The following is a 26,953-nucleotide window of genomic DNA, read 5'->3' as shown; positions in this document are numbered from 1 at the left end:
ACTGGGATTAGGATGAAACTGATTCAAGAGAGGAGATTCAGCCTTACATAATTCGAGAGAGGAGATTCTCATGATTAAAATGGTATCTGAATTGGGAAAAAATCAAAATATACACATTCCGAGATATTTGGCGAAATATACCAGCATGCTTCTCCATAGGAAAACAATGGGGGGAGCTTGGCGTTCCAAGGGCAAAAGGTATTTCGGGGATAGCGTTTAATGACAACGAGATACACTGCCCAGCCTTACATAATTAGAAAGAGGAGATTCTCATGATTAAAATGGTGTCCAATTTTTTTTTTAAACTAAATAAACACATTGCGAGATATTTGGCAAAATAGACAGACATACTTATATTTCCCTATAGTAAACAATGGGACGACCTCAGAGTTCCAAGAGTTTTTTTGTTGTTTTTTACATTTGAACTATAAACAATGTGCGCAGGTCTCTATTGCCAACAATAGCAAAGCAGGCATTGTGACAGTACAATAAACTGGGATTAGGACGTTCGGAAGGTGAGTTGGTGCCACGGTGTACAATAGAACTAATAGCAGCTGGCAGGGTGAAAAATGCCCGAAAATAAGGCCCATTTTTATCGTGATTACTTCAAAACTACGGTAGGCAGCTGGGATATATGGTAATATTATGAAATTGGGCTCCACCGCAGATGCAATTAACTCGTTTCTATTAGAAAAAAGCATTGTTAAAAATGTAATGTTTCCAGCCTACTGAGATGCAGTGACCGCTGCGCTACTCGGGAGACACTCCGATATGAATGATATTAATGTTGTGAAATATGACCTTTAAAACAGCAGGAAGTGATCTTAACCACTGTCTATGTCCCGCCCACAGGAAGTGTGCCACTGCTTGGAGACGCTGGGGTCTCGTTCACAGTGCTTTGATGTGCTGCAGAACGGCATCTGCAAGAACCTGGTGAGATGGTGTACTTGTGTGTACTCATTACTGTGTGTGTACTCATTACTGTGTGTGTGTGTGTGTGTGTAACTGTGTCTCTCCCTCCCAGACTGGTCTGGCTGTGGTACCAGACAGTATGGCAGCAGGGTTGTTGAGAGCGGTGGCCAGACTGTTGGACCTGTCCTTCCTCCCCAGTGAACCTCTGCTGAGGTTCCTGTCCCGCTGCTGCCTCAGCCTACTGTCTCTGCTACTGACCCTACAGCAGGACACCGCCTCAGAGAACAACCACAAGAGGTAGCCTGTGTGTGACCTCTTTGTGCAGTCATGTTGTGTGTGTGTGTAACCTTTTTCCTTCCCTGTAGGGAGGCGGTGTGGGGAGCGTGTGTGTGTGTGTATAGATTGTGTCCAACATTTCTCTCTCCCTGCAGGGAGGCAGTGTGGGGCGCGTGTGTGGCAGCGCTGAGCAGCATTCCCCGGCTGTTGCGGTTGGTTCTGCAGTCGTTGCGAGTTAGGGACCTGTGTGAGGAGGAGCTGCCTCAGCTGGCCCAGATACTGTCCCTGCTGCTGCAGCACACAGCGCTACGCCACCACATGCTGGCTAACGCAACTCTACTACAACACATTATACAGGACCTCACGGTAAACGCACACAGTCAACTACTCAACCACATGCTGGCTAACGCAACTCTACTAAAACACATTATACAGGACCTCACGGTAAACACACACAGTCAACTACTCAACCACATGCTGGCTAACGCAACTCTACTACAACACATTATACAGGACCTCACGGTAAACACACACAGTCAACTACTCAACCACATGCTGGCTAACGCAACTCTACTACAACACATTATACAGGACCTCACGGTAGTAAGGAAGCTTAAACAAGTATCATGTTAGAATAAAAACGTAAGTGTGAGGTGTGTGTTCTGAGGTTCTAATGATGGTGTGTGTGTTCCAGAGGTACTGTCGAGGTGAGTCCAAGGAGCAGTGGATGACTGACCTGCTGTACTGCTACAGCGTAACCATGGCGACTCACCGGGGAAACCTGGGGCTCCGAGACATCTACTGACCTAGGCCCCAAACCAACCACAGACCCTTCTGTACTCTGTCTAACCCACATGTCAAACTTCTTCCACGGAGGTCATCGTGTCTGAGGGCTTTCGCTCCAGCCTTGTACTTGATGGATGAATTAAGGTCACTAATGAGTAAGGAACTCCCATCACCTGATTGTCTTAATTGAAAGGAAAAAACTGCAGACACTCGGTCGTCCGTGGAATGAGTTTGACACCCCTGGTCTAACCCAACATCCTGTCTTCCCCATCGGTCTCTGTCCTCCTCATTCAGCTTTTATTCCTGGCCCAAAACCAACTGTCTTCTTCATATTGCTAAATATTGTGGCAGCCACTAGTCCTGGAGAGATAAAAGGATGTGCAGGCTTTAGTTACAGTGCAGCACTAACATACTTGTTTAACTAATCACCTGAATCAGTGCTGGGTTGGAACTAACGCCTGCACACACTGCATCTCCAAGACCAGGATTGAATTAAAGGATTTCTCAACTGATTACTGTTTTTATTGCAAAAAGAGAAAATAAAGCTGGAGTCACTGAAACTTGTCAATGTATTTATTTGAGAAGTTTTCTAAAAGAGTAGAAAAACAACATGGACATTAACATTGAGGTTGGTTTTCATTCATAAATGTAAAGCCTTGACATCTGATAGTGTTTCACCAGTAGTGCACAGAGTGAACAGCATCCACACTGAAACAGTTTCTATCTTTAAAGTGACAGTTCCCCTTGAGGAGGTGCCACAAACATCTGGCTAACTTTTTAAGTCAACTATCTCTTTAAGGCAGGAAGTGATGTATAGTATACAATTAAAGAGTAACAGAGTGTGTATGAAATGCATAAATATACCCCCCCCCCCCCCACAGAGTCCTACAGAGAAAGCACAGGTACATGTGTACCCTCTGGACCTAAATGACCTTGTGTACATCTGTGTACCTACTATTATGGCTGAGGGGGGAAAGTGGGAGGGGCATGCATGCCTGTGGGAACCTGCTCAGGTAGATACTGAGGTAGAGTTGACTACAACCTAGTACAAGTGTTATGGCTGATGGGAAGAGTGTGTGTTTGCAAGCAGGCGTGTGTGTCAGCGTCTGCAGGTGGGCTGGCTGTATGACCGGCTGTTGACAGACTGCCTCATTCTCCACATGGGAGGAAAGGTTATCTCTCTGTGTGTGTGTGTTCATTTTCTGTATGGTTGAAATGATCTTGCACACATACCATGTCGGTTGACTTAACTCCGCCTTGTGAGGTCATGACTGTGACGTCTCATAACTTTGTCCTCTCTTCCTGTGAGAGTATAAACAATCAGGCCAAGAACTCCTCCATGGTTAATACTGGGCAGAGAGTACAATCTGAGAGGAAGAGGGATTATTACTCTGCCTGAAAATACAGCATGACACAAACCAAGTGGAGATTTTTTTATATGGTGGTCAATGAGTGTCAAATTGATGAGTGAGGCTTATTTGACCTAATATACATTTTGTAATATTTAGGTTATTACATCTGTACTGATAATTGGACACACATGGCATCTCTGAGAAGTCAGTTATATCAGCATTGTTCACATGCAAACCTGCCCTCATTGGCTTAAGAGTTCCCACCTCTGCAGAAACATATTCCTATAGTTACACCATTGGGGCCCCCCTCTTGTCAGTATATAGATGCTCTGTTTACAATCTGGCCAATAACTCCACCATGATAAGGCAGTTGGGTAAGTAATTTCAAGACAACACACACATATATTATATGTGTGTATGCCATTTAGCAGATGCTTATATCCAAAGCAACTCAGTCACGCGTGCATACATTTTACATATGGCTGGTCCTGGGAATCAAACCCAGTACCCTAGCATTAGAAGCGCCATGCTCTACCAACTGAGCCACGAAGGACACATGCAGGGTGTGTGTGTAGTCGTCAGTGTTTCCCCCGGCCCTGTCCAGCGCTGTGGGGTCTGAGGTGGTAGGAGTACTGCCTGGCCTGCCCCACTGCATCACACAGGTGCACACACTCCACACTGCTCACTGCAAAAACACACACACAGAAAGAAATAACATGCTAACAGAGGAAACAGATTTTGTACAGTTCATCCACATCACTCCATTCCCGTAATCAAATTAATCAAATCAAATTGTATTGGTCACATACACATGATTAGCAGATGTTATTGCAAGTGTAGCAAAATGCTTGTGTTTCTAGTTCCGACAGTGCAGCAATAACTAACATGTAATCTAACAATTCCACAGCAACTACCTAATACACACAAATCTAAGTAAAGGAATGGAATAAGAATATACATATAAATATATGGATGAGCAATGACAGAGCGGCATAGGCAAGATGCAATGGACGGTATAAAACCCAATATATACACTACCGTTCAAAAGTTTGGGGTCACTTAGAAATGTCCTTGTTTTTGAAAGAAAATACATTTTTTTGTCCATTAAAATAACATCAAATTGATCAGAAAGTGTAGACATTGTTAATGTTGTAAATGACTATTGTAGCTGGAAACGGCAGATTTTTTATGGAATATCTACATAGGCGTACAGATGCCCATTATCAGCAACCATAACTCCTGTGTTCCAATGGCACGTTGTGTTAGCTAATCCAAGTTGATCGTTTTAAAATGCTAATTGAATATTCAAAAACCTTTTTGCTATAATGTTAGCACAACTGAAAACTGTTGTTCTGATTAAAGAAGCAATAAAACTGGCCTTCTTTAGACTAGTTGAGTATCTGGAGCATCAGCATTTGTGGGTTTGATTACAGGCTCAAAATGGTCAGAAACAAAGAACTTTCTTCTGAAACTCGTCATTCTATTCTTGTTCTGAGAAATGAAGGCTATTCCATGTGAGAAATTGCCAATACACTGAAGATCTGGTACAACGCTGTGTACTACTCCCTTCACAGAACAGCGCAACCTGGCTCTAACCAGAAAAGAAAGAGGAGTGCGAGGCCCTGGTGCACAACTGAGCAAGAGGACAAGTACATTAGAGTGTCTAGTTTGAGAAACAGACGCCTCACAAGTCCTCAACTGGCAACTTCATTAAATAGTACCTGCAAAACACCAGTCTCAATGTCAACAGTGAGGAGGCGACTCCAGGATGCTGGCCTTCTAGGCAGAGTTCAGTGTCTGTGTTCTTTTGACCATCTTAATCTTTTCTTTTTATTGGCCAGTCTGAGATTTGTATTTTTCTTTGCAACTCTGCCTAGAAGGCCACCATCCTGGAGTCGCCTCTTTACTGTTGACGTTGAGACTGATGTTTTGCGGGTACTATTTAATGAAGCTGAGCTTTTCTTTCAAAAACAAGGACATTTCTAAGTGACCCCAAACTTTTGAACGGTAGTGTACATATGAGATGGGTAATGCAAGATATGTAAACATTATTAAAGTGACTAGTGATCTGTGTGTGTAATACACCCAGGTGTGTGTGTGTGTGCACGCGCGTGCGTGTGCGTGTGTGTGTGTGTGTGTGTGTGTGTGTGTGTGTGTGTGTGTGTGTGTGTGTGTGTGTGTGTGTGTGTGTGTGTGTGTGTGTGTGTGTGTGTGTGTGTGTGTGTGTGTGTGTGTGTGTGTGTGTGTGTGTGTGTGTGTGTGAGAGAGAGAGATAGTACTCACGCTGGCTGTGTGTGCGTAGTGACAGGTCCAGTAGTATCTGAGACTGAGAACCCCCGAGAGAGCGCCCCCTTCGGGCCACAGAACCTCCTGCAAGACAATAAACACACATCATCTCCATACATATATACACACACACACACACACACACACATACAGTCATTATACACAGAAACATCTGGAGAGCCTACTGCAAGACACAAAAATAGCAACATTGTAAGTCTGAAATATACACATTGGCCAAGGCTGCTAGCTTGAATGGTGAATCGCTACACACACAATCCTTCTGGAAAGACCAAGGTAAAATAGGGCATTTGCAATCCGTCTCATTTAGGTTTCATTCATGCATCTAGCTGTAACTGCTAAACTGAGGTAAGCTGTATAAGTGAGATCAGGGAGAGTCCTTTGTTTTAGGAGCCTGACTGGTAACCTGCCTGTCAGGTTGGGTGTGTGGCCATCTTTGTTCTCGAAAGGGAGTATCATTTAAATCCTTTTCTCCTCCTGGTTGAACTGTAAAAAGCAAGGCTCCATAGCTCAGTGGTTAGAGCACTGGTCTCGTAAACCAGGGGTCGCGAGTTCAAATCCCGCTGGGGCCTTCAAGTGATAACAATTTTTGTCAACACTACACCTGTACACCAAACAATGCATGGTGAAAGGAATGAAGTAACGACTTGGAAATGTCAACCTGTAAGAAGAGTGAAACTGAACAAAAGAATTAGGAAAAACAGCAACGTTCTGTGATACCTCTGTACACACACACACGCACACACGCACACACACACACACACACACAGGTGAATGTGGTTGACGGGTTTGTATGTCTGACATGGAGACAACGGGTTTCGTGAATGTGTGTGTGTGTGTGTGTTCAGCAGACAGCTCCACGCAGTCGTCTGACATTCCCCCTGACAGCTCTGAACTTTTCACAGCAGCAGTCGACAGGACTGTCAGTGTGTGTATGTGTGAAAGGGGGCGGGCTACCACGTCAGGCCAGAAAAGGTAGGGGGTCTATCTGGCTGTATCGGTGTGTGTGTTTGTGTGTGTGTGACGGTGTGTATGTCTGTGTGTTGGCACTAGTAGGTTTCTGCCCAGTCTCCCATCATCACCTGGTCATGTGTGCTGAAGGTCAGGTGTGTCTACGGGCCGAACCCATACCAGAAGTTATTACAACACACAACGCACACACATCTCTATATGATTATACAACTATGTATTCACAGCTGAGAGTGTGATTGCATGTGTATATTAACATCATAAGTTAAATAGTTATTGCTAACTCTCTGCATTGATGCTACTCTCATTCTGTTTTAACATAACATCACATTCCAAACCAAACAACGTCATACCATCACCTCAGGAAGCAAATACTTTCCTTCATCGAGAAACTGTACATTTCTTAGATGGAGGCCTGCTAATATCTTCAGTGAACTATACACCTCCCTGTACTAATTCTGTACAGATATTAATATATTCAGTGAACTATACACCTCACTGTACTAATTCTGTACAGATATTAATATATTCAGTGAACTATACACCTCCCTGTACTAATTCTGTACAGATATTAATATCTTCAGTGAACTATACACCTCCCTGTACTAATTCTATACAGATATTAATATCTTCAGTGAACTATACACCTCCCTATACTAATTCTGTACAGATATTAATATCTTCAGTGGACTATACACCTCCCTATACTAATTATACTAATTCTATACAGATATTAATATCTTCAGTGAACTATACACCTCCCTATACTAATTCTGTACAGATATTAATATTTTCAGTGGACTATACACCTCCCTATACTAATTATACTAATTCTATACAGATATTAATATCTTCAGTGAACTATACACCTCCCTATACTAATTCTGTACAGATATTAATATTTTCAGTGGACTATACACCTCCCTATACTAATTATACTTAATTCTATACAGATATTAATATCTTCAGTGAACTATACACCTCCCTATACTAATTCTATACAGATATTAATATCTTCAGTGAACTATACACCTCCCTATACTAATTCTATACAGATATTAATAACTTCAGTGAACTATACACCTCCCTATACTAATTCTATACAGATATTAATATCTTCAGTGAACTATACACCTCCCTATACTAATTCTGTACAGATATTAATATCTTCAGTGGACTATACACCTCCCTATACTAATTATACTAATTCTATACAGATATTAATAACTTCAGTGAACTATACACCTCCCTATACTAATTCTATACAGATATTAATATATTCAGTGAACTATACACCTCCCTGTACTAATTCTGTACAGATATTAATATATTCAGTGGACTATACACCTCCCTATACTAATTCTATACAGATATTAATATCTTCAGTGAACTATACACCTCCCTATACTAATGCTATACAGATATTAATATCTTCAGTGAACTATACACCTCCCTATACTAATTCTATACAGATATTAATATCTTCAGTGAACTATACACCTCCCTATACTAATGCTATACAGATATTAATATCTTCAGTGAACTATACACCTCCCTATACTAATTCTATACAGATATTAATACCTTCAGTGGACTATACACCTCCCTATACTAATTCTATACAGATATTAATATCTTCAGTGAACTATACACCTCCCTATACTAATTCTATACAGATATTAATATCTTCAGTGGACTATACACCTCCCTATACTAATTCTATACAGATATTAATATCTTCAGTGGACTATACACCTCCCTATACTAATTCTATACAGATATTAATATCTTCAGTGAACTATACACCTCCCTATACTAATTCTATACAGATATTAATAACTTCAGTGAACTATACACCTCCCTATACTAATTCTATACAGATTTAATATTTTCAGTGAACTATACACCTCCCTATACTAATTCTATACAGATATTAATATCTTCAGTGAACTATACACCTCCCTATACTAATTCTATACAGATATTAATATCTTCAGTGAACTATACACCTCCCTATACTAATTCTATACAGATATTAATATATTCAGTGGACTATACACCTCCCTATACTAATTATACTAATTCTATACAGATATGAATATCTTCAGTGAACTATACACCTCCCTATACTAATTCTATACAGATATTAATATCTTCAGTGGACTATACACCTCCCTATACTAATTCTATACAGATATGAATATCTTCAGTGAACTATACACCTCCCTATACTAATTCTATACAGATATTAATATCTTCAGTGAACTATACACCTCCCTATACTAATTCTATACAGATATTAATATCTTCAGTGAACTATACACCTCCCTATACTAATTCTATACAGATATTAATATCTTCAGTGAACTATACACCTCCCTATACTAATTCTATACAGATATTAATATCTTCAGTGGACTATACACCTCCCTATACTAATTCTATACAGATATTAATAACTTCAGTGAACTATACACCTCCCTATACTAATTCTATACAGATGTAATATCTTCAGTGAACTATACACCTCCCTATACTAATTCTATACAGATATTAATATCTTCAGTGGACTATACACCTCCCTATACTAATTCTATACAGATATTAATAACTTCAGTGAACTATACACCTCCCTATACTAATTCTATACAGATGTAATATCTTCAGTGAACTATACACCTCCCTATACTAATTCCATACAGATATTAATATCTTCAGTGGACTATACACCTCCCTATACTAATTATACTAATTCTATACAGATATTAATATCTTCAGTGAACTATACACCTCCCTATACTAATTCTGTACAGATATTAATATTTTCAGTGGACTATACACCTCCCTATACTAATTATACTAATTCTATACAGATATTAATATCTTCAGTGAACTATACACCTCCCTATACTAATTCTGTACAGATATTAATATTTTCAGTGGACTATACACCTCCCTATACTAATTATACTTAATTCTATACAGATATTAATATCTTCAGTGAACTATACACCTCCCTATACTAATTCTATACAGATATTAATATCTTCAGTGAACTATACACCTCCCTATACTAATTCTATACAGATATTAATAACTTCAGTGAACTATACACCTCCCTATACTAATTCTATACAGATATTAATATCTTCAGTGAACTATACACCTCCCTATACTAATTCTGTACAGATATTAATATCTTCAGTGGACTATACACCTCCCTATACTAATTATACTAATTCTATACAGATATTAATATCTTCAGTGAACTATACACCTCCCTATACTAATTCTATACAGATATTAATATATTCAGTGAACTATACACCTCCCTGTACTAATTCTGTACAGATATTAATATATTCAGTGGACTATACACCTCCCTATACTAATTCTATACAGATATTAATATCTTCAGTGAACTATACACCTCCCTATACTAATGCTATACAGATATTAATATCTTCAGTGAACTATACACCTCCCTATACTAATTCTATACAGATATTAATATCTTCAGTGAACTATACACCTCCCTATACTAATGCTATACAGATATTAATATCTTCAGTGAACTATACACCTCCCTATACTAATTCTATACAGATATTAATACCTTCAGTGGACTATACACCTCCCTATACTAATTCTATACAGATATTAATATCTTCAGTGAACTATACACCTCCCTATACTAATTCTATACAGATATTAATATCTTCAGTGGACTATACACCTCCCTATACTAATTCTATACAGATATTAATATCTTCAGTGGACTATACACCTCCCTATACTAATTCTATACAGATATTAATATCTTCAGTGAACTATACACCTCCCTATACTAATTCTATACAGATATTAATAACTTCAGTGAACTATACACCTCCCTATACTAATTCTATACAGATGTAATATTTTCAATGAACTATACACCTCCCTATACTAATTCTATACAGATATTAATATCTTCAGTGAACTATACACCTCCCTATACTAATTCTATACAGATATTAATATCTTCAGTGAACTATACACCTCCCTATACTAATTCTATACAGATATTAATATATTCAGTGGACTATACACCTCCCTATACTAATTATACTAATTCTATACAGATATGAATATCTTCAGTGAACTATACACCTCCCTATACTAATTCTATACAGATATTAATATCTTCAGTGGACTATACACCTCCCTATACTAATTCTATACAGATATGAATATCTTCAGTGAACTATACACCTCCCTACACTAATTCTATACAGATATTAATATCTTCAGTGAACTATACACCTCCCTATACTAATTCTATACAGATATTAATATCTTCAGTGAACTATACACCTCCCTATACTAATTCTATACAGATATTAATATCTTCAGTGAACTATACACCTCCCTATACTAATTCTATACAGATATTAATATCTTCAGTGGACTATACACCTCCCTATACTAATTCTATACAGATATTAATAACTTCAGTGAACTATACACCTCCCTATACTAATTCTATACAGATGTAATATCTTCAGTGAACTATACACCTCCCTATACTAATTCCATACAGATATTAATATCTTCAGTGGACTATACACCTCCCTATACTAATTCTATACAGATATTAATATCTTCAGTGAACTATACACCTCCCTATACTAATTCTATACAGATATTAATATCTTCAGTGAACTATACACCTCCCTATACTAATTCTATACAGATATTAATATCTTCAGTGGACTATACACCTCCCTATACTAATTCTATACAGATATTAATAACTTCAGTGAACTATACACCTCCCTATACTAATTCTATACAGATATTAATATCTTCAGTGAACTATACACCTCCCTATACTAATTCCATACAGATATGTTGGAGTTTGAAGTTGCAGCTCGGCAGTAATGCACCCATTCACAGTAGGCGACTAGGCGCTGTTAAGAATTGGTTTATTTCTAAATGTTAACAGTTCAGAGTTGAAACAAATTAAAGACAGAATCAAACATTCTGGACAGAACGCCAGGCTTTACCATAGATGCTTTGCAGCACTGAGCTCTTGGCTGCTGTCTTGGTGGGTGGAACTCTGGCCTCAGGCTTGGTCCTAATAGGGGTGTGACCAGGGAAAGCCGGCCTATCCCAGAGCAGCTGGATCAGGAGGGAGGCGACCTCAGGTGGCTCCACTCTTTTCCCAGCACCAAAAGCCTCCCTCAATCTGCCTCGCACATGGAACCTACACACAAACACACCCAGAACACGGTACATTATAGAGGCCTTCATTTGTCCAACCTATTCGGTTCGTATATTACACAGCACATGACATTTGGACATTATTCAGTTCACTGAAAAACGTTACAGGCATCCCTGGAAAAGCTGGTTTAAGAGGGGTGAGAAATAATAATGTCCAACCTCAGGGGTTCCACATGGCTCAATTCTGGGTCCGCTACTCTTCAGCATCAATACATAACACTTCCTCTAGGGGAACTGAACCCGGCCATGGCATACTTCAAGAGCTTAGTAGAAAAAGCTTATTACTTGTATACTACAATTAAATCAGTACACGCATCCGCACGCACACACATCTACTGGCGGCTGGGAACAGAGCGCTTTCCGATGTGGGGTAGTAGATCCTGAATGAGAGGCTGCTGGTAGCTATTAGAATGGCACGCCTGAACTTTTAGCCTCTCGTTAAAACACTGAGAGGGCTCCAGATTATACCCCCTGTCTCCCCCACCTCCCCCTCTCTCCCCCGTCATGGAGGTGTTGATGGTAGGAGGGCAGGCAGCCAGACCACAGAGAGCGAGAGGGGGAGACGCTGTGTGTAAGTTGGTGTGTGTGTGTGTGGAGGGAAGACACATGTGGGCACCACATGGCACTGCCACACTCTCCTGGTAAGAGAGAACGCTACTGTGGAGCACAGTATCCCCCCCTTTCAACCATACACACACTCTCCTGGTAAGAGAGAACGCTACTGTGGAGCACAGTATCCCCCCCCCTTTCAACCATACACACACTCTCCTGGTAAGAGAGAACGCTACTGTGGAGCACAGTATCCCCCCCTTTCAACCATACACACACTTCCTCCAGGCTGTTTGGGAAGCCATCTCAGAGCCAACCTTGGTATCGGGCCAGAGAGAAACTACCTGAGCACCTCTGCTTGGCAAAGGGGCCACAGGCTCTATTCCATGGCAGTACTCCCAGTACTGGCTCAGCTTGGAGAGGGAATGGGAAGAATGAAAAGCAGACCTTACCTCCTCCAGGCTCGTTGGATAGTGCAGGCAGCCTGGTCTCTGTCCCGCTCCCTGGGCTTGCTGCTGGGGCGGTGTGACTGTGTGGAGGCTTTAGTGTGGTTCTTGCTGGAGGAGGTGGTATGGTCTGTGGCAGGGCGTGTTCTGTGTCTGGGGTTGTGTGTGTTGGTGTGTGTGTCTCTCTTGCTTCTAGGGGTTCGTTCCCTGGTGCTGGGGGCTTCTTGATCCATGGTGGGGCGAGTAGACGTGTTTGTGTTGGATGGAGTGTGTGTGTGGGAAGGCGTTTGTGTGTTGGAGGGAGTGTGTGTGTTGGAAGGAGTGTGTGTGTTGGAGGTAGTGTTTGTGTTGGATGGAGTGTGTGTGTGGGAAGGAGTTTGTGTGTTGGAGGTAGTGTGTGTGTTGGAAGGAGTGTGTGTGTTGGAAGGAGTGTGTGTGTTGGAGGGAGTGTGTGTGTTGGAAGGAGTGTGTGTGTTGGAGGGAGTGTGTGTGTTGGAAGGAGTGTGTGTGTTGGAAGGAGTGTGTGTGTTGGAGGGAGTGTGTGTGTTGGAGGTAGTGTGTGTGTTGGAAGGAGTGTGTGTGTTGGAAGGAGTGTGTGTGTTGGAGGGAGTGTGTGTGTTGGAGGGAGTGTGTGTGTTGGAGGTAGTGTGTGTTTTGGAAGGAGTGTGTGTGTTTGCAGAGGTGAGTCTCTTGGTCCTTGGTGTGGTGGGGGGTCTGTGTTTTGGACTGGGGGGTCGGCTGCAGCCTGCAGGAGAGAGACGCTCCCTGACCCTAGACCCCTGCGCAGGGGGCATGGGGTCAGAGGTCACTGAGGGGTGAGGGGTCACCACGGGGTCAGGGCCTTTGGCTGGCTGCGCCTCCTTCCCTCTCCTGGAGGGTCTGCTTCTATGTGCTGAGAAAGAGAGGGAAGTAAGAGACTGAGAGAGTGGGTGAATACGTGTGTGTGTATATGTGTGTTAGGTTTGGGTGGTTTACCGTATATATACCGTAGTCCAGGGTTTTGGAAAAAGCCACGGGATGGTTTTTCAATACTGTCAATACTGTTTAAACTACTTATTTTTTATACATTTTAATATTTCTAGCTACTTTTTAAGTAAATATCTGCAGTCAACTTGTGCAATATGGTGGGAGATAATGAAGATGGCGTTCATAATTTCACCTGTTTTTCATTGAGCGGATCTGATTAAGCTGAGCCGCAGGGCACCGGTCTATGACCCGTGACGTGAAGGGGCAAAAGCAGTGAGGGAGGAGCGCCCTTCTCAAACGGAACAGTAATGAGTAGGATTCACATGCAAAAGTCATTGCTTTTGATCAAAAAGGCTTTATCTGCCTTCCCAATGAAAACTAGTTTGGTGTCGCCTTGATTGGGGAGGACGGGCTCATAGTAATGGCTGGAACAGAATGAATGGAATCAAATTCATCAAACACATGTTTGATAACATTCCATTAACTCCATTTCAGCCATTATAATGAGTCGTCCTCCCCTCAGCAGCCTCCTGTGTGCGTGTATGTCCGTACCTCTATGTTTCCGTGTCTCTTCTTTGCTATTGGTCTGTTCTGCTTTGGAGGCTGTATTAGCCCCGCCCCCTGCCTCTCTCTCATACACTGACAGTTCCTTCATAGTCTCAGCCAATGACAGCTGCTCCTGCTCAGCGCGGGCCAATAACATCCTCTGTTTCTCTGTTCTGGCCAATGAGATTTGCTGCTCCGCCTCCCGCCTCCGCTGCTCCTCCTCGCGTTTCCTGAGTGACATCATGACACATCTTACACACGTCTCACACACATACACCCTAACCCTAGTTACAGCCTTATCTCAAAACCCTACCTAAACCCTACCGCTGGACCAGCCCTGGCCAACATCACAAACTAGTCCTGACGTTACAAAGAACAACAGGAGAATCCTTTCAGTAATCCAAGCCTAATAGGAGTCCCAAGCACACAGAGACCCTTACAGGCCATTTATTACAAACAGTGTAGAATTATAAGAGAGGGATGTGTGAGCAAGAGAGAGAGAGAGAGAGAGAGAGAGAGAGAGAGAGAGAGAGAGAGAGAGAGAGAGAGAGAGAGAGAGAGAGAGAGAGAGAGAGAGAGAGAGAGAGAGAGAGAGAGAGAGAGAGAGAGAGAGAGAGAGAGAGAGAGAGAGAGAGAGAGAGGAAGGGAGAGGGAGAGGGAGAGGGAGAGAGAGAGAGACAGGGAGAAGATGTATGTGTGTGCAGGGATGACAGGTGGAAAGATGGATATGGAGAGAGTGTGACTGTTTCTATATGGGTTGGGGGAATAAGACAGGGAGAGATGGAGAGAAAGGGAGAGGAGAGAGAGAGAAAGAGAGAGAGAGAGAGAAAAAATAGATAGAAAGAGAATGTGTATGTGTGTGTGTGTGTGTGTGTGTGTGTGTGTGTGTGTGTGTGTGTGTGTGTGTGTGTGTGTGTGTGTGTGTGTGTGTGTGTGTGTGTGTGTGTGTGTGTGTGTGTGTGTATGGCATGATCTGGTTGACTATGATATAGTTATTGACAGAGAGTACTGAGCAGACAGGGGATGGATCACAATGCTCATTTCTATGTGTGTGTGTGTGTATGTGGTTGTGTGTGTGCGTGCGTGTGTGTGTCTGTGTGTGTGTGTGTGTGTGTGTGGTACTTGGCTGCGTCCTTGCGTAGCTGTTCGTGTCTCATCAGTAGTTGTTTCCTCTCAGTGAAGGCCTTGCGGACCGTGTATCCTTTATACAGCGCCTGGATGGAAGCAGCAGCGATGTCCTGGATGGCCGCTATAGACAGAGCTCCATGCTCCAACATGTACTGAGTCACCTCACTGTGTTCCCCTAGGAGGGCGTAGTCCAGGGGGGTGTACCTACACACACACACACACACACACACACACACACACACACACACACACACACACACACACACACACACACACACACACACACACACACGCATGCTTCCTGTTCTTAAGTTTTTTTGCTTCTGTACACCAGCTTCAAACAGCTGAAAATACAACATTATTGGTTATGGAAGATATATTTCACAGCGGTTTAGATGGTACAATGATTCTCTACGCTATACTTGGATGTTTTGTCACATAAACTGATATTATAATTAGAATTTTAGTAACCAGGAAATGGCGGAGTGATTTCTGCATAGTGCATCTTTAACCTTATGAACTTGCTTTGTGAAAAACAACACACATAGAGAATAGATTCACAAAATTCATTCAGAAAATTACAACATATAATTTTACATTGATATTTTAGTCATTTAGCAGACGCTCTTATGCAGAGCGACATACATTAGTGCATTCATCTTAACATAGCTAGGTGAGACAACAACACAATCGTAGCAAGTACATTTTCCCTCAATAAAGTACAGGTAACTGACAAAATAAAGGAAACACTTGAGTAAATGAGGGATACAAAGGGATATATTGAAAACAGGTGCTTCCACACAGGTGTGTTTCCTGAGTTAATTAAGCAATTAACATCCCATCATGTTTAGGGTCATGTATAAAAATACTGCGCAGGACATTATTTTGGCTACCATGTCTATGCCTCCATAGGATGACAATGCCCCCATCCACAGGGCACGAGTGGTTACTGAATGGTTTGAGGAGCATGAAAATATGCAAACCACATGTCATGTCCGTCTCAGTCACCAGATCTCAACCCAGTTGATTCTGGAGCAGAGCCGGAGACAGCGTTTTCCACCACCATCAACAAAACACCAAATGATGGAATTTCTCATGGAGGAATGGTGTCGCATCCCTCCAAGAGTTCCAGACACTTGTAGAATCTATGCCAAGATGCATTGAAGCTGTTCTGGCTCGTGGTGCCCAACGCCCTATTAAGACACTATGTTGGGGTTTCCTTTATCTTGCCAGTTACCTGTAGTTATCAGTCAGTGCCAGTAGAAAAATACAAGTAAAAATACAACTAAGTAGGCCACTAGGTAGAGAGACAGCACAACAACTAAACTGCCTTAGCAAGACAATACCAACAGCTACTTTTTGAATCTAAATCGATACTTGCTGCTGTTGTAGGAGTTGATGTCCTTCCAAACTATAGACGAGGCACTTCCTCATCATCCACCTCCTCCTCACCTCTCCTCGTTGTGTTCCATGTGGTTGGGGAAGGCATTAGAGTTCAGCAGCAGCTTCACAGCATCCAGATAGCCATTGTTACAGGACCAGTGGAGAGCTGTTCTGCCCTGCAGACACACACGGTAGGACAGGACCAGTGGAGAGCTGTTCTGCCCTGCAGACACACACGGTAGGACAGGACCAGTGGAGAGCTGTCCTACCCTGCAGACACACACGGTAGGACAGGACCAGTGGAGAGCTGTCCTGCCCTGCAGACACACACGGTAGGACAGGACCAGTGGAGAGCTGTCCTGCCCTGCAGACACACACGGTAGGACAGGACCAGTGGAGAGCTGTCCTGCCCTGCAGACACACACGGTAGGACAGGACCAGTGGAGAGCTGTCCTGCCCTGCAGATACACACGGTAGGACAGGACCAGTGGAGAGCTGTCCTGCCCTGCAGACACACACGGTAGACCAGGACCAGTGGAGAGCTGTCCTGCCCTGCAGACACACACGGTAGGACAGGACCAGTGGAGAGCTGTCCTGCCCTGCAGACACACACGGTAGGACAGGACCAGTGGAGAGCTGTCCTGCCCTGCAGATACACACGGTAGGACAGGACCAGTGGAGAGCTGTCCTGCCCTGCAGACACGCACGGTAGGACAGGACCAGTGGAGAGCTGTCCTGCCCTGCAGACACACACGGTAGGACAGGACCAGTGGAGAGCTGTCCTGCCCTCCAGACAGCACTTTGTTTCTGTGTGTTTCTGTATATGTACTGTATGTCTGTGTGTGATTGTGTGTGTGTGTGTGTGTGCGTATGTACTGTACGTCTGTGTGTGTGTGTGTGTGTGTGTGTGTGTGTGTGTGTGTGTGTGTGTGTGTGTGTGTGTGTGTGTGTGTGTGTGTGTGTGTGTGTGTGTGTGTGTGTGTGTGTGTGTGTGAGTGTGTGTGTGTGTGTGTGTGCACTGTATGTGTGTGTGTGTGCGTGCGTGCGTGCGTGCGTGCGTGCGTGCGTGCGTGCGTGTGTGTGTGTGTACCTCTTTGTCCTGTATATTAGGGTCGGCGTTGTTCTCCATGAGTAGTACAGCCATACAGGTGATGTACCCTCCATAAGCAGCACACTGGAGAGGAGTCCTGCCTGCCTGGTCCTGGACGTTAGGACTGATCCCATTCTCCATCAGCAACTACCATGACCATCACACTGAGGTTACAGTACCAGACAACCGGCTCAATGACCTGAACAACACACCCTTAACACAGTCTATAAGGAAAGGAAATGAAGACAAATGAAGAAGTGTTCAGGGATAATAAAAGTGTATAAAGGTGAAAAGACAGACCTGGCAGACTTCAGCGTTCCCCCCCAGAGCCGCCCAGTGCAGAGCAGTGTGTCCATCTAGATCCACCAGGTGGACACGAGCAGAGCCTACACAATGAAAATCAATGAGGCATTCTTCACCATAGTAAGCCCACCCAAATCCTGCATTACAAGAGCATGGTACACTAGTGTAGACCTGTATGACTCAGTAGGTAGAGCATGGTACACTAGTGTAGACCTGTATGACTCAGTAGGTAGAGCATGGTACACTAGTGTAGACCTGTATGACTCAGTAGGTAGACCATGGTACACTAGTGTAGTCCTGTATGACTCCGTAGGTAGAGCATGGTACACTAGTGTAGACCTGTATGACTCAGTAGGTAGAGCATGGTACACTAGTGTAGACCTGTATGACTCAGTAGGTTGAGCATGGTACACTAGTGTAGACCTGTATGACTCCGTAGGTAGAGCATGGTACACTAGTGTAGACCTGTATGACTCCGTAGGTAGAGCATGGTACACTAGTGTAGACCTGTATGACTCAGTAGGTAGAGCATGGTACACTAGTGTAGACCTGTATGACTCAGTAGGTAGAGCATGGTACACTAGTGTAGACCTGTATGACTCAGTAGGTAGAGCATGGTACACTAGTGTAGACCTGTATGACTCAGTAGGTTGAGCATGGTACACTAGTGTAGACCTGTATGACTCAGTAGGTAGAGCATGGTACACTAGTGTAGACCTGTATGACTCAGTAGGTAGAGCATGGTACACTAGTGTAGACCTGTATGACTCAGTAGGTAGAGCATGGTACACTAGTGTAGACCTGTATGACTCAGTAGGTAGAGCATGGTACACTAGTGTAGACCTGTATGACTCAGTAGGTTGAGCATGGTACACTAGTGTAGACCTGTATGACTCAGTAGGTAGAGCATGGTACACTAGTGTAGACCTGTATGACTCAGTAGGTAGAGCATGGTACACTAGTGTAGACCTGTATGACTCAGTAGGTAGAGCATGGTACACTAGTGTAGACCTGTATGACTCAGTAGGTAGAGCATGGTACACTAGTATAGACCTGTATGACTCCGTAGGTAGAGCATGGTACACTAGTGTAGTCCTGTATGACTCAGTAGGTAGAGCATGGTACACTAGTGTAGACCTGTATGACTCAGTAGGTAGAGCATGGTACACTAGTGTAGACCTGTATGACTCAGTAGGTAGAGCATGGTACACTAGTGTAGACCTGTATGACTCAGTAGGTAGACCATGGTACACTAGTGTAGACCTGTATGACTCAGTAGGTAGAGCATGGTACACTAGTGTAGACCTGTATGACTCAGTAGGTAGAGCATGGTACACTAGTGTAGACCTGTATGACTCAGTAGGTAGACCATGGTACACTAGTGTAGACCTGTATGACTCAGTAGGTAGAGCATGGTACACTAGTGTAGACCTGTATGACTCAGTAGGTAGAGCATGGTACACTAGTGTAGACCTGTATGACTCAGTAGGTAGACCATGGTACACTAGTGTAGACCTGTATGACTCAGTAGGTAGACCATGGTACACTAGTGTAGACCTGTATGACTCAGTAGGTAGACCATGGTACACTAGTGTAGACCTGTATGACTCAGTAGGTAGACCATGGTACACTAGTGTAGACCTGTATGACTCAGTAGGTAGAGCATGGTACACTAGTGTAGTCCTGTATGACTCAGTAGGTAGAGCATGGTACACTAGTGTAGACCTGTATGACTCAGTAGGTTGAGCATGGTACACTAGTGTAGACCTGTATGACTCAGTAGGTTGAGCATGGTACACTAGTGTAGACCTGTATGACTCAGTAGGTTGAGCATGGTACACTAGTGTAGACCTGTATGACTCAGTAGGTAGAGCATGGTACACTAGTGTAGACCTGTATGACTCAGTAGGTTGAGCATGGTACACTAGTGTAGACCTGTATGACTCAGTAGGTAGAGCATGGTACACTAGTGTAGACCTGTATGACTCAGTAGGTTGAGCATGGTACACTAGTGTAGACCTGTATGACTCAGTAGGTAGAGCATGGTACACTAGTGTAGTCCTGTATGACTCAGTAGGTTGAGCATGGTACACTAGTGTAGACCTGTATGACTCAGTAGGTAGAGCATGGTACACTAGTGTAGACCTGTATGACTCAGTAGGTAGAGCATGGTACACTAGTGTAGTCCTGTATGACTCAGTAGGTTGAGCATGGTACACTAGTGTAGACCTGTATGACTCAGTAGGTAGAGCATGGTACACTAGTGTAGTCCTGTATGACTCAGTAGGTTGAGCATGGTACACTAGTGTAGACCTGTATGACTCAGTAGGTAGAGCATGGTACACTAGTGTAGTCCTGTATGACTCAGTAGGTTGAGCATGGTACACTAGTGTAGACCTGTATGACTCAGTAGGTAGAGCATGGTACACTAGTGTAGACCTGTATGACTCAGTAGGTAGAGCATGGTACACTAGTGTAGTCCTGTATGACTCAGTAGGTTGAGCATGGTACACTAGTGTAGACCTGTATGACTCAGTAGGTAGACCATGGTACACTAGTGTAGACCTGTATGACTCAGTAGGTTGAGCATGGTACACTAGTGTAGACCTGTATGACTCAGTAGGTAGAGCATGGTACACTAGTGTAGACCTGTATGACTCAGTAGGTTGAGCATGGTACACTAGTGTAGTCCTGTATGACTCAGTAGGTAGAGCATGGTACACTAGTGTAGACCTGTATGACTCAGTAGGTAGAGCATGGTACACTAGTGTAGTCCTGTATGACTCAGTAGGTAGAGCATGGTACACTAGTGTAGTCCTGTATGACTCAGTAGGTAGAGCATGGTACACTAGTGTAGTCCTGTATGACTCAGTAGGTAGAGCATGGTACACTAGTGTAGTCCTGTGTGACTCAGTAGGTAGAGCATGGTACACTAGTGTAGACCTGTATGACTCAGTAGGTAGAGCATGGTACACTAGTGTAGACCTGTATGACTCAGTAGGTAGAGCATGGTACACTAGTGTAGACCTGTATGACTCAGTAGGTAGAGCATGGTACACTAGTGTAGTCCTGTATGACTCAGTAGGTAGAGCATGGTACACTAGTGTAGTCCTGTATGACTCAGTAGGTAGAGCATGGTACACTAGTGTAGTCCTGTGTGACTCAGTAGGTAGAGCATGGTACACTAGTGTAGACCTGTATGACTCAGTAGGTAGAGCATGGTACACCAGTGTAGTCCTGTATGACTCAGTAGGTTGAGCATGGTACACTAGTGTAGACCTGTATGACTCAGTAGGTAGAGCATGGTACACTAGTGTAGACCTGTATGACTCAGTAGGTTGAGCATGGTACACTAGTGTAGTCCTGTATGACTCAGTAGGTAGAGCATGGTACACTAGTGTAGTCCTGTATGACTCAGTAGGTTGAGCATGGTACACTAGTGTAGACCTGTATGACTCAGTAGGTTGAGCATGGTACACTAGTGTAGTCCTGTATGACTCAGTAGGTTGAGCATGGTACACTAGTGTAGACCTGTATGACTCAGTAGGTTGAGCATGGTACACTAGTGTAGTCCTGTATGACTCAGTAGGTAGAGCATGGTACACTAGTGTAGTCCTGTATGACTCAGTAGGTTGAGCATGGTACACTAGTGTAGACCTGTATGACTCAGTAGGTAGAGCATGGTACACTAGTGTAGACCTGTATGACTCAGTAGGTTGAGCATGGTACACTAGTGTAGTCCTGTATGACTCAGTAGGTAGAGCATGGTACACTAGTGTAGTCCTGTATGACTCAGTAGGTTGAGCATGGTACACTAGTGTAGACCTGTATGACTCAGTAGGTTGAGCATGGTACACTAGTGTAGTCCTGTATGACTCAGTAGGTTGAGCATGGTACACTAGTGTAGACCTGTATGACTCAGTAGGTTGAGCATGGTACACTAGTGTAGTCCTGTATGACTCAGTAGGTAGAGCATGGTACACTAGTGTAGTCCTGTATGACTCAGTAGGTAGAGCATGGTACACTAGTGTAGTCCTGTATGACTCAGTAGGTAGAGCATGGTACACTAGTGTAGTCCTGTATGACTCAGTAGGTAGAGCATAGCACCACATACAAAATGACTATAAGTTGCTTTGGATAAAAGCGTCTGCTAAATGGCAGATATTATTGAATAAACCTCCCAATTCACATCTTTATTGACAATGTTTTGATCCGAACCGGATCTTCGTCAGGTCAAACAAACTGAGTGTTCACATCCCCAAATATACACATTTCACCTCACATGCATATGACGCATGGTAGGTGTGGAACAAATTCTATTCACTTTGCGCATATTTAATCATAATTAATCACAGAGGTACATACGGTCATAAAGGATTACAGACATCAAAAAAAGATTACTGTTGCCTAGGTTTATAACTTGGCCCAATTTGTATGTATATAATCGTTATGTACCTCTGTGATCAATTATGATTGACTATACACAAAAGTGAAATGACACACACCGTGCTTCATGCACATAATGGTCATGTGAGGGGAAATGTGTATATTTGGGGATGTGAGGGGAAATGTGTATATTTGGGGATGTGAGGGGAAATGTGTATATTTGGGGATGTGAGGGGAAATGTGTATATTTGGGGATGTGTGGGGAAATGTGTATATTTGGGGATGTGAGGGGGAATGTGTGTATTTGGGGATGTGAGGGGAAATGTGTATATTTGGGGATGTGTGGGGAAATGTGTATATTTGGGGATGTGAGGGGGAATGTGTGTATTTGGGGATGTGAGGGGAAATGTGTATATTTGGGGATGTGAGCACCTACGTTTTTAAGGATGCGTGTATGACCACAAACTCTTCACTGCTATCAGACCACAATGTATTGAAGGACTAGAATACCAAGTCTACAATAATCACCACCACACACACTGGTGTACTGCGTACCAGAGACGGAGGTGGAAGTGAGACATCTCACTCGCTCCTTTTTTCCAATGGTCAACGACCTTAGTAAAGCAAAATCTTCATTTATCCACCATCTTTGCTGTGTACCTTTGATAAGTGTGAGGATGATGTGGCGGTGTCCCATCTCACAGGCTCTGAACAGAGGCGTGTGTTTCATCACGTCTAGACTGTCCACTATGGCTCCTCTCTCCAACAGCAACCTCACTGTACTCACATGACCTGACAGAGAGGCCGCGTGCAGCGCTGCAACAGACACACATTTAGTCTCCACACACCTCAGCAGCCTCACCTACTGGAGTTTTCAGAACCAGTTCGTCAAATGAAAAGTCCTTTGTTGCACTTTGACCCTGTACTGTGTTGTTATTTCATGTCAGTCAATATTTACACCACTGGCCCATCTATCTATTCCAGTGACTCTGCTCAATCCACTCTGCTCAACCCACTCTGCTCAACCCACTCTGATCAACCCACTCTGATCAACCCACTCTGATCAACCCACTCTGATAAACCCACTCTGCTCAACCCACTCTGATCAACCCACTCTGCTCAACCCACTCTGATAAACCCACTCTGATCAATCCACTCTGCTCAACCCACTCTGATCAACCCACTCTGATCAACCCACTCTGATCAACCCACTCTGCTCAACCCACTCTGCTCAACCCACTCTGATCAATCCACTCTGCTCAACCCACTCTGATAAACCCACTCTGCTCCCCATCACACTCAACCTCATTAGCATAGTACACCAGATCATTTGCATATTTTACCAACTCATTAGCATATCCACATAAATTGTCCCTGCAGGGCAGGAAGCAGGGGCATCACCATGGTGATTAGTGCTCCAATCAGCCCACAGGGCAGAGCAGGGGACAAAGGATAGCATGTCTACAGCTTGGGGATGGTGTGTGTGTGTGTGTGTGTGTGTGTGTGTGTGTGTGTGTGTGTGTGTGTGTGTGTGTGTGTGTGTGTGTGTGTGTGCGTGTGCGTGTGTGCGTGTGTGTGTGTGTGTGTCAGAGAGAGTATGTGTACATGCTCACTGGTTTTGGTAAGTTTCTTAACAGTGTCAGTTATGTGTGACATGTCTCTCTCCCCACATCTCTCCCGCTCCACTGCTTTCGGGGAATCCCCTGACATCTATGCCCCTCTGGGGAATCCCCTGTGACATCAGACAGCGGCTGTCCTGCCACCTGCGTCACCTCCAGTGCCTCAACATTCCTACACGCGCAGGATGACAGAGGTTAGCACCAGTGTGTGAGTGTGAGTGTGAGTGTGTGTGTGTGTGTGTGTGTGTGTGTGTGTGTGTGTGTGTGTGTGTCATCTCTGTCTGTTAATCTCTCTGAGTAGCTCTGATGGTGACAGTGCCAGGGCATTAAGATCTGGGAAACTGTGGTGAAGGCGGTGAGGGGGGTAGGGGATGAAGGGGGAGGGAGTCAGGGGTGGGGGGGGTGAAGGGGGAGGGAGTCAGGGGTGGGGGATGAAGAGGGAGGGAGTCAGGGGTGGGGGGATGAAGGGGGAGGGAGTCAGGGGTGGCGGGGTGAAGGGGGAGGGAGTCAGGGGTGGGGGGGTGAAGGGGGAGGGAGTCAGGGGTGGGGGGGTGAAGGGGGAGGGAGTCGGGGGTGGGGGGGTGAAGGGGGAGGGAGTCGGGGGTGGGCGGATGAAGGGGGAGGGAGTCAGGGGTGGGGGGGTGAAGGGGGAGGGAATCGGGGGTGGGGGGGTGAAAGGGGAGGGAGTCGGGGATGAGGGGGTGAAGGGGGAGGGGGAAGGTGTCCTCTACCAGCCTGACCAATCACAGCAGCTCTTGGTCTACTGCTGACTGAATCAATCCCTGCGTATTAAACACATCCCAGAGTTCCTCACCAGTGCCTCCGTACTTGTCGGCCATGTTGATGTCGATGTGAGGCGTGAGTGTCAGCATGGTGCGTATGACATCATCGCTTCCTTTGCCAGCAGCCCACATGAACGCTGTGCGGCCCTCCAGATCTGGCTCGTCTTTCACAGAGGGGTGGGACAGAAACACACCCACCGTCTCCTACACACGCACACACACACACACACGCGCACACACACGTGCACGTACGCACGCACACACACGCACACACATGAGTCACTGATATAACTTGAAAACGTGCGTGTGTGTGCGCGTGTGTGCATGTCTGTGTGTCTACGTACAGCGTAGTTGCTCTGAGCTCCATAGTGTAGAGGTGTGGCCCCATGGCTGTCTGAGGGGATGGTGCCTGATGTGTTCCTCTCCAACAACAAGTGCACTATCTTGGCATGTCCTGAAACACACATCAACATATTCAGGTCCAGCTCGGGTTGCCCCCCCCCCCCCCCCCCCCGGTACAGTATCTGGACCAGTGATGGAACCACATTCTGATGACAGGATCCACATTGTAAACACAGTCTCTTACCCAGCAGTGCAGCCCAGTGCAGCGGGGTTCTGAACAGGTTGTCGTACGCCGTGACGCTGCAGCCGTCATACGATGTCAGCACCTCCACCACTGCCTCGTTGCCGTCGGCAACAGCAAAGTGCAAAGGCGTGCGCCCCTCATAGTCCTGCCAGTTCAACAGAGACTCGGTAGGAGCCGCCTCCTACGCACACACACACACCTCATTTACATCAGTAAGCAGAGGATGGTGTGTGTAAGGATGACATTCTCACTGGATCCTGTGTGTGTGTGTGTGTGTGTGTGTGTGTGTGTGTGTGTGTGTGTGTGTGTGTGTGTGTGTGTGTGTGTGTGTGTGTGTGTGTGTGTGTGTGTGTACCAGTATGCAGCGGACGGTGTGTATAGCGGTGTGCTCCTGGCTGTGTGCAGCCCAGTGTAGGGGGATCTTGCCCTCGCTGTCAGGGATGCCAATGTTGGAGTCATGTTTGATGAGCAGTCTGACGTGCTCTGGCCTGTTATAGAACGCTGACCAGTGGAGCGCAGTCTGCTGCAGGGGGAGAGAGAGAGAGGGGAGGGGGGTCAGACACTATTGTAATAATCATTTTGGGGGTGTTTATATTTGACCTGTTACACAAGTGTGTAATGGAAATGTGTTTCTTGCATATCCAAACTCCCCCTGGGGTCACAGCCAGGGTCACCATTGTCAGGCACCTGTGGAGCAATTGGAGTTAAGTAACCTTTTGGTTACTGGCCCAACGCTCTAACCTCCAGGCTCTAACCTCCAGGCTCTAACCGCCAGGCTCTAACCTCCAGGCTCTAACCTCCAGGCTCTAACCTCCAGGCTCTAACCTCCAGGCTCTAACCTCCAGGCTCTAACCTGCAGGCTCTAACCTCCAGGCTCTAACCTCCAGGCTCTAACCTCCAGGCTCTAACCTCCAGGCCCTAACCTGCAGGCTCTAACCTCCAGGCTCTAACCTCCAGGCTCTAACCTCCAGGCTCTAACCTCCAGGCTCTAACCTCCAGGCTCTAACCTCCAGGCTCTAACCTCCAGGCTCTAACCTGCAGGCTCTAACCTCCAGGCTCTAACCTCCAGGCTCTAACCTCCAGGCTCTAACCTCCAGGCTCTAACCTCCAGGCTCTAACCTGCAGGCTCTAACCTCCAGGCTCTAACCTCCAGGCTCTAACCTGCAGGCTCTAACCTGCAGGCTCTAACCTCCAGGCTCTAACCTCCAGGCTCTAATCTCCAGGCTCTAACCTCCAGGCTCTAACCTGCAGGCTCTAATCTCCAGGCTCTAACCTCCAGGCTCTAACATGCAGGCTCTAACCTCC

The 26,953-nt window shown here is 44.7% G+C and overlaps 2 protein-coding genes and 1 non-coding gene across 7 annotated transcripts in view; 2 read left to right on the top strand and 1 right to left on the bottom strand.

Moving 5' to 3' along the window:
- tex10 (testis expressed 10) overlaps positions 1-2,534 on the top strand; it is a 48,945-nt gene extending 46,411 nt beyond the window's left edge. For both annotated transcript variants that reach the window (XM_071396341.1, XM_071396342.1), the window contains exons 14-17: positions 853-933; positions 1,025-1,209; positions 1,344-1,554; positions 1,883-2,534. In XM_071396341.1, coding sequence (XP_071252442.1) covers positions 853-933; positions 1,025-1,209; positions 1,344-1,554; positions 1,883-1,993 — 588 coding nt within the window. In that variant the 3' untranslated portion in view covers positions 1,994-2,534. The remainder of the gene's footprint in view (positions 1-852; positions 934-1,024; positions 1,210-1,343; positions 1,555-1,882) is intronic.
- The window catches only part of invs (inversin), a 49,555-nt gene continuing 25,134 nt past the window's right edge, over positions 2,533-26,953 (bottom strand). For 3 of the 4 annotated variants that reach the window (XM_071396338.1, XM_071396336.1, XM_071396337.1), the window contains exons 6-19: positions 26,004-26,171; positions 25,649-25,829; positions 25,407-25,516; positions 25,095-25,266; positions 23,322-23,477; positions 18,273-18,358; positions 17,973-18,119; positions 16,952-17,058; positions 15,494-15,703; positions 14,378-14,601; positions 12,866-13,751; positions 11,648-11,847; positions 5,610-5,696; positions 2,533-4,011 (exon numbers count right to left, since the gene is read on the bottom strand). In XM_071396338.1, the coding sequence (XP_071252439.1) occupies positions 3,905-4,011; positions 5,610-5,696; positions 11,648-11,847; positions 12,866-13,751; positions 14,378-14,601; positions 15,494-15,703; positions 16,952-17,058; positions 17,973-18,119; positions 18,273-18,358; positions 23,322-23,477; positions 25,095-25,266; positions 25,407-25,516; positions 25,649-25,829; positions 26,004-26,171 (2,841 nt within the window). In that variant the 3' untranslated portion in view covers positions 2,533-3,904. The remainder of the gene's footprint in view (positions 4,012-5,609; positions 5,697-11,647; positions 11,848-12,865; positions 13,752-14,377; positions 14,602-15,493; positions 15,704-16,951; positions 17,059-17,972; positions 18,120-18,272; positions 18,359-23,321; positions 23,478-25,094; positions 25,267-25,406; positions 25,517-25,648; positions 25,830-26,003; positions 26,172-26,953) is intronic. The other variant, XM_071396339.1, reaches the window with a different exon arrangement.
- trnat-cgu (transfer RNA threonine (anticodon CGU)) lies at positions 6,130-6,202 on the top strand. The gene has a single exon. It is a non-coding gene; the product is annotated as a tRNA-Thr (tRNA).

The sequence above is a fragment of the Salvelinus alpinus genome, chromosome 4 (assembly GCF_045679555.1).
Source record: "Salvelinus alpinus chromosome 4, SLU_Salpinus.1, whole genome shotgun sequence".
In the NCBI taxonomy this organism is placed as follows: domain Eukaryota; kingdom Metazoa; phylum Chordata; class Actinopteri; order Salmoniformes; family Salmonidae; genus Salvelinus; species Salvelinus alpinus.
The sequence above is the reverse complement of the archived record's forward strand: the minus strand, read 5'-3'. Positions and strand labels throughout refer to the sequence as shown.